This window comes from Sinocyclocheilus anshuiensis, unplaced genomic scaffold, assembly GCF_001515605.1.
Source record: "Sinocyclocheilus anshuiensis isolate Anshui unplaced genomic scaffold, SAMN03320099.WGS_v1.1 scaffold2063, whole genome shotgun sequence".
NCBI classification, from domain to species: Eukaryota; Metazoa; Chordata; class Actinopteri; order Cypriniformes; family Cyprinidae; genus Sinocyclocheilus; species Sinocyclocheilus anshuiensis.
Window position 1 is genome coordinate 75,898 of NW_015536681.1, and position 6,706 is coordinate 82,603.

Consider the following 6,706-nt stretch of genomic DNA (forward strand, 5'->3'; position numbering starts at 1 on the left):
TTTTCAGCAGGCAAGATTATAATGGTATAACTACTTTTACAGAATTAACTTAATTACTGAATTTCACAGAAAATATTTGTTTATTTTTTATAAAGAACTGTATTTCTTAAGTCAATTATTAAAGTATTACATTGATTTATTCATTTTAAGTATTTGGGATTTTAAGAGCAAGTGGAAAATGTGCTGAGTGTTTCATTTCATCCAAGTGAAATTAGCAAAGCAGTTAGACTGAATTTACATTCGTTTTAAACGCGGAGCCAGGCGCGAGTCGACACAGGTTGCGCGCGTGCGTCAAGCCTCATCCATACTGCCAGATGCGCTCGTGGAGACTTGCGGTGCGGAGCTGGGTGCGAGTATAAACGAGCATTACGAGACAGACTGCGTGAGTGCGGCAAGCGTGAACGGCTCGTCCGTGACGCGGGATTCGCGCCGCATGGGGCAGAGAGGAGCGAGTATGAGAAGCATTCACAGACACAGGTTGTGTGTGCGCTCTTCTGAATTGGGAATAGCCAACATGCATTATAAACTTATTTCAAATTAATCTGTTGGGGAGATAAAATGTGTAAGATAATGTTCACGTACTAACAAAAACATCTAAGAATGTATCTTTTATTCACCAGTACTGAAAACAGAACCGATAAGGGAGCTTTTGATATGCGCTGTGACGCAGCTCTTGCAAATTACCTTTTTTTTGTTTGTTGTCTGTCATTTCGAAGCTTAAGTTGCATACGGTTTTCTTTAGTTTTAATTTGCCTAACTATCGATCTGACCCAGTAGACGCCATAACCCCACTCTGTCTCTCTCCTGTCCCGCGTTCCGTTTTTTTATTTTTGTTTAATGGTGGGTGTTTAAGCAGTTGGCTAGAGCAGTGCTGATTGGGGAGAACGGAGGTGCGCTCACTCTATTGGTTAGTAAGACTGCAACAATCGCAACGTCTCAAATCACGATTTCGATTCGATTTCGATGAATCGCACAGCCCTAGTGCGAAAGGCACTATTAAATGTTGTAAAAAAAAAAAAAAGAAACGAGAACAAAGGAGATTTACAGTCCATGACCAGGGTTTGACACAAAACAATAAATGGGTTGGGGTTAGGGATATGCCGGTATCAAATTTTCATGTTGCGATTAATTGCTAATGCTTTTATCACGGTATGCGGTATTATCACGATATTGAAATTTAGTTTAAAAAAAACAGAGAGTGAAAGTGCGCTTTCATCCAGAGCGTCTCTCACATGTTCCGCCATGTGCTTCACGCCCACCCTTGTTTACATCAGAGTGCGCAGGCGTCTTTCACGCAGCATACAGCGTGTTGCGCATTTTGACCAGTTGATGGGAAAAGTATTCTTAAAATGCATTCAAAATTCTGAATAATTTGTAATATATAATTAATTATTCACGGTATTTAGAAGTGCCCACGATAACAATATCGTGCATAGTCATTACCGTGATATATCGCATTACTGAATACTGGCACAAGTCTAGTTGGGGTCACTTAAAAAAAAAAAATTACAATCATCTCACCTTAATGTTCCAGTGAGTTTATTTTTACAATTTATAGAATTAGGTGTTGATTCATATTTATATTGTTAGGAAGACACTTTCATTTTTAATGTAATAATTTTGTTGCGCTGCAGCTTACACAGCGCAAGGAAACTTGATTTCAAACTCTGAACTCGGTTAGTAATTCAATAGGAACAAATAAAAAATTACAAGCAATAGCACAAATAAAATAGAATAAAGATCCAAATTAAATAAACAGTGCTTTAAGTTTTTCAGGTAGGTCTATCAGTAGTATTCAGAACTTGACTGAAGTCAAAGTTCAAATGTAAAATAACACTTTCACAGTATAAATAAATATAGATGAATCCTAACAATTAAAGTTACAAAAGTTATTCAGTCAAGAGCAGTGAGTGATTCCCTCTGTCTTTTGTTGCTTGATTACCATTGACACAGATGGCTGTAGGTTTATTAAACTGCTGCACCTTTAAGACTTCATGCAAAGACCTAATATACTGTTACACATGCGTTTCTTGCAACTACAGTGGTGTGAAAAAGTGTTGGCCCCCTTCCTGATTTCTTGAAGAAATCAGGAAGGGAGCCAACACTTTTTCACACCACTGTATGTTAACACGAATACTCGCCAAGTTGGCATTTCAACAATTTTGTGTTTATCAGAATGTTTATATGCAATAAGCCACGAATAAAACTCAATTCAGTATTTGTGCACTGTTTGAGAGGTGGCTTTATCGGAGTGCGCTTTGGGTGTGTGCGTACAGTAAACCGTCTCTCAGAGAGTACTGAACATAGTACTTTTTTGCTGCTTATTGTGCTTGGTTTAAAATCGCTAGAACGTTTATAATGGCAAGAATTAAAAACACATGCAAATGAGATATTCCATCAACTGTCCTGAGTGTCAAACACTGAAATGTTTGCAGGAATTTCCGGCATTATATGCACAGCACCTGCAGGAACGAGTAAAATATGTGCAATACCCACAAACCCATGTTGAAATTCAAGCCCTGGGCTCAGTTTGATTATCAAATTACAAAGGCTGTGATTTAAATAAATATCTGCACTGTGTGTTTTAGAGTGAAGCGGCACTGTGTTCACTTACATGTGAGCAGCTCATGATAACAGTGTTTTCAGCATCTCGATTCACAGTAAATGTGATGCCACACAAACATTTGCTCTGTGTTTGAGTTACTTTAATGTGCAATTTGGCACGAAACACGCCAACCATCTTTATAAACCTGTCATCAATCAACAAAAGTTTTCTGTCAAAATACAATTTTGATGGTTTATTATTTAAAAGAAATGAAGACAATAAAGGGACAGTTCACCTAACCAAGAAAATGGTGTCATTTTTTTTATTTACGTTGTTCCAAACCTGACAGTTGACTGTAGCCGCTGACTTCCATAGTATTTTTTTTTATCCCATACTATGGAAGTCAATGGCAACTGTCAACTGTTTGGTTGCCAACATTCCTCAAAATACCTTTTTTGTGTTCAGCAGAAGAAAGAAACTCACAGTGGTTTGGAATGACATGAGGGCGAGTAAATGATGACAATTTCATTTTTGGTTGGATTATCCCTTTAATATAGACATATTATTTTGTAACCTCACAGTTATAATTATGGGTGTAACTGTACATGTATTCATCCCGAACGTCATGGTACGGACTTCAGGGTTCGGTTCATGCACTCAGATGACGAATAGTCAGTCACAGGTGATCAATCCAGAAGGAAATGCACCGCTAACGGTCACAACAGGAAACAGCAGAAGAACAGACGATCTATGCACCAACCCAAAACAAGAATGATGAATTCAGATGGGACCTAAGGGCTTGAAGAACTGATTGCTTGTTTTAAATCAGCAGTGTGGGAAAGTTTTGGGTTCTAGAGATGCACCAGTTGACCAGCCAAAAATTGGAAAAATTTGTTATTTTAGTTTTATTTTGGCCAATCTCTATTCCTGAATTGTATACAAACTGCATTGTAATAATTTCCCAAAATGTAATTTGTGTGGAAATATAATAAGTCTGCAAACAGGATGCTAACAGAAGCTATAGATGCTTAAGACAGATGCAGATTGAGAAAATACCATACTAGGCAGATCAAGCTCACTGTTTGCGATGCGCAAACTATTGGAGGAAAAATATAAATACTGAATTGGGGGTGGTGGGTTATATGAATGTATCTCTGGGGAAACTTAGCATTTTCAGAAAAGTTTCGTTGGCATTTTTTCGACTTACCTGTGTCTAATGCATATTAAAGTACGGTTTATAATTGCAGCGATGCTTTGTTTACAGCGGTAACCAAGAAAATGCTATATCACTGCTGTTCCATAAGCGCCTCCTGCTGTCAAGACAGCAAATTTGCCTTTTCATTCAGCCCATGTGCGGTTTTTGTTTTGTGCAGGTGTCTTATTTAGCATTATTACACAAATCAAAAGTCAAACCATTCTGTTTTTGCTTTAAATCTTGAAATTACAAAATTATCTAATTCAAACCAAAAACAACTGCTCATGCTACATGTGTGTAGCACTACTGTCTATTCAAAATAAACGGAAAAAATTGCATTGGGGATTTGTTGCTTGCTTTTTCCTGTTGTACCGAACTCGTATCGAACCGTGATCCTAAAACATCGTATCGAACCGTAACTTCTGTGTACTGTTACACCCCTAGTTATAATGTAAAAAAGATATTATTTTTCTTAAATATTGCCTTTTTATTTTACAATTAAATATTAGAATAGTAATATTTTAATTTTAATTTTGTTATTTAGTAAATGAAAACATTCTAAATGTTTTTATTTAATAATATTTATACTTATAGAGTAATAAGAAATAAGAATTATTATTATTATTATTAAACAGCCATATTGATATATAATCCCTACATTTTGTACAGATTGTGCAGCCCCACAAACAAGCACAGCAAAACCTAGAAATTTTAAATCACAAGTTTTATCAGAGTTTAAGTCATGCATTAAATGATAGTAATGCATCTGGGTGTAGATGGTTGTGCACAGATGATACAGTGTTAGTGCAACGGATGAAGGATGTGTGTTAACTAACGGGTTAACTAACCCGGTTGACCAGGGTGAGGACTCTTGAGTCGATGGTGTGTGGGTGTGTGCGGTGGGTGTTCGCGGGCTGGTTAACAGGACACCGGCGGGGACACTGGCCCTCTGAGGGGTGCCGATAACCTGCAGGAACAGACACAGGCCCATTAACATCATCACTGTGATTCTCAGTATAAACAGTCAGTGCAAATGAAAGTACAGGAGAGTGAATTCTGTGATTCTGACACTCTTTAGTCTGTAGTGGTCATTTGTCCAGCATTTCGACCCACGAGCACATCTACCTGTGTGTAATAGGATGACGAGGAATGTAATCCTGCTGACTCCAGCGTTCTGTGATCCTCTTACACAGACTTTCCCGGGTCACCTCACACAATGTTAATGGAGGGCTTTATCGCCATGGAGACAGTGGGACGGGCCAGAGAGGGGTCTGTGTGTCATGTGACTCATGCTTGAGTACTGGATTCTTTAAACATGGAGTATTTAATAAAAAGCATGACTGTAAGCGTCTTACCACATGTGGCAGCACGTTAACGCCTGCAGCAGTGAGTGTTTTGGGCAGAATCTGTTTGATCGCAGCGACTGATGCTGGATGAATGGTCAGAAAGGACAGAACACCTGCAGCTGCATACAATCACACACACATCTTATTAATATTCATGATATGAATCCTGATAAACATGTGCAGTGCGTTTAATCACAGCGACCCCTGCAGGTCAGGAAGTCATGGTCACCACATGAGCACAACAAGGACTAGTTAAGCTGTGGCCTGCTGTCAGTTACTGATGAAAATTAGTATTTGAATTAGGGCTGGGTGATATAGCAAAAAAATTTATCGTGATATGTTTCATATCATTCGGTATCGATAATTATTGAAAACTTTTTATAACCTTTCTTAAAGAGCAGTAGAATTTTTTTTTAAATTTAAGCTCTGTATTTTTAATTTACCCAATTTATTAAGACAAACAACAACTTTAGTTTTAACAAACAAAATAAAAAATGTAAACAAATATCTCCTTTCTTACATTTTATATGCAGAAGTGTTAAAGGGGTCCTATTATACTTTTTCAACTTTAGTTAGTCTGTAATGTTGCTGTTTAAGCATAAAAAAAGATCTGCAAAGTTACAAAGCTCAAAGTCCACTTCAAAAGGAGATATTTTAACAGAAATCACTTTTCAAAAACTACAACGAACGACTCGTTTGGACTACAACGCATATTTTCCGGGATTTGTGATATCACAAATATCGACGAATGGGACGAGACCTGGTTGAGCTGCACTAGAGAAGGCAACGAGTGATATCACTAGGCATGGGCCGATTACCGGTTTCAAGATATACCGCGATTTGAAAATTTTGCGGTTTCAAAACCGCAAATATTTTCCGTTATACCGTTCCTGCGGTATGTGCTGTTTTTCATGTCTCCTCAAAGACTGAAAGTGTAGGAATCCCTCAGGTTGAGTGCAGTGTAGAGAGTAACACGACCCTCCTCCTCCTGTTGGTGTGAGCGAGCGGTCAGTCACGTGTGTGTAGGATGGCCAAACCAAGGAGCTTCCCCTGGAACTTACGCGATTGGCAACCGGACGTTTTTTTTTCTTACAATACAAACTGCGTTGCAATGCAATCGTTTTCCAAAATGTCATTTATGTGAAAATATGAAGACAGTAAACTCCCGTTAACACAGGCCAGAGACGTTGAAGACGGACGCAAAGAGAAAAATACTGTTGACGCTAGTGGAGCGCTTCTTAGAGTGGGCTCAACTCACTGGGTTTTTTTTTTTTACCCAGTCATTTAAAAATAACACATTTTATTTTTGCTTAAGGTTATCATACCGTCAAAATCTCATACCGGCCCATGCCTAGTTATCACTATGTCGTAGACACGATAGCTTTCCCAAGGCAGACGAACTTCGAGTGATTACAATCATCCAGGTTTAAATCGCGCTCAAATTGATTTGATTTTGACGCAATATTTACACTGAAGATCGCAGCTATGGTAAGGGGCATGACATTTCCCGACCAGGCGACAATCACAACACACATTGGCCCTGCTAACCAATCACAGCACATTTCGTATTTCAGAAGGCGGGCCTTCATTTGATACAGGAACTATTCGAGCCGTTCATGC

The 6,706-nt window shown here is 38.4% G+C and overlaps 1 protein-coding gene across 3 annotated transcripts in view; it reads right to left on the bottom strand.

Annotated features, from left to right (window-relative positions):
• Positions 1–6,706, bottom strand: part of tfdp1b (transcription factor Dp-1, b) — a 40,896-nt gene that overhangs the window by 18,968 nt on the left and 15,222 nt on the right. For all 3 annotated transcript variants that reach the window (XR_001630342.1, XM_016441599.1, XM_016441587.1), the window contains exons 4-5: positions 5,096–5,205; positions 4,589–4,707 (exon numbers count right to left, since the gene is read on the bottom strand). Coding sequence is in view for 2 of the 3 variants with exons in the window: in XM_016441599.1 (XP_016297085.1) it covers positions 4,589–4,707; positions 5,096–5,205 (229 nt within the window). In the remaining variant the exon portion in view is untranslated. The remainder of the gene's footprint in view (positions 1–4,588; positions 4,708–5,095; positions 5,206–6,706) is intronic.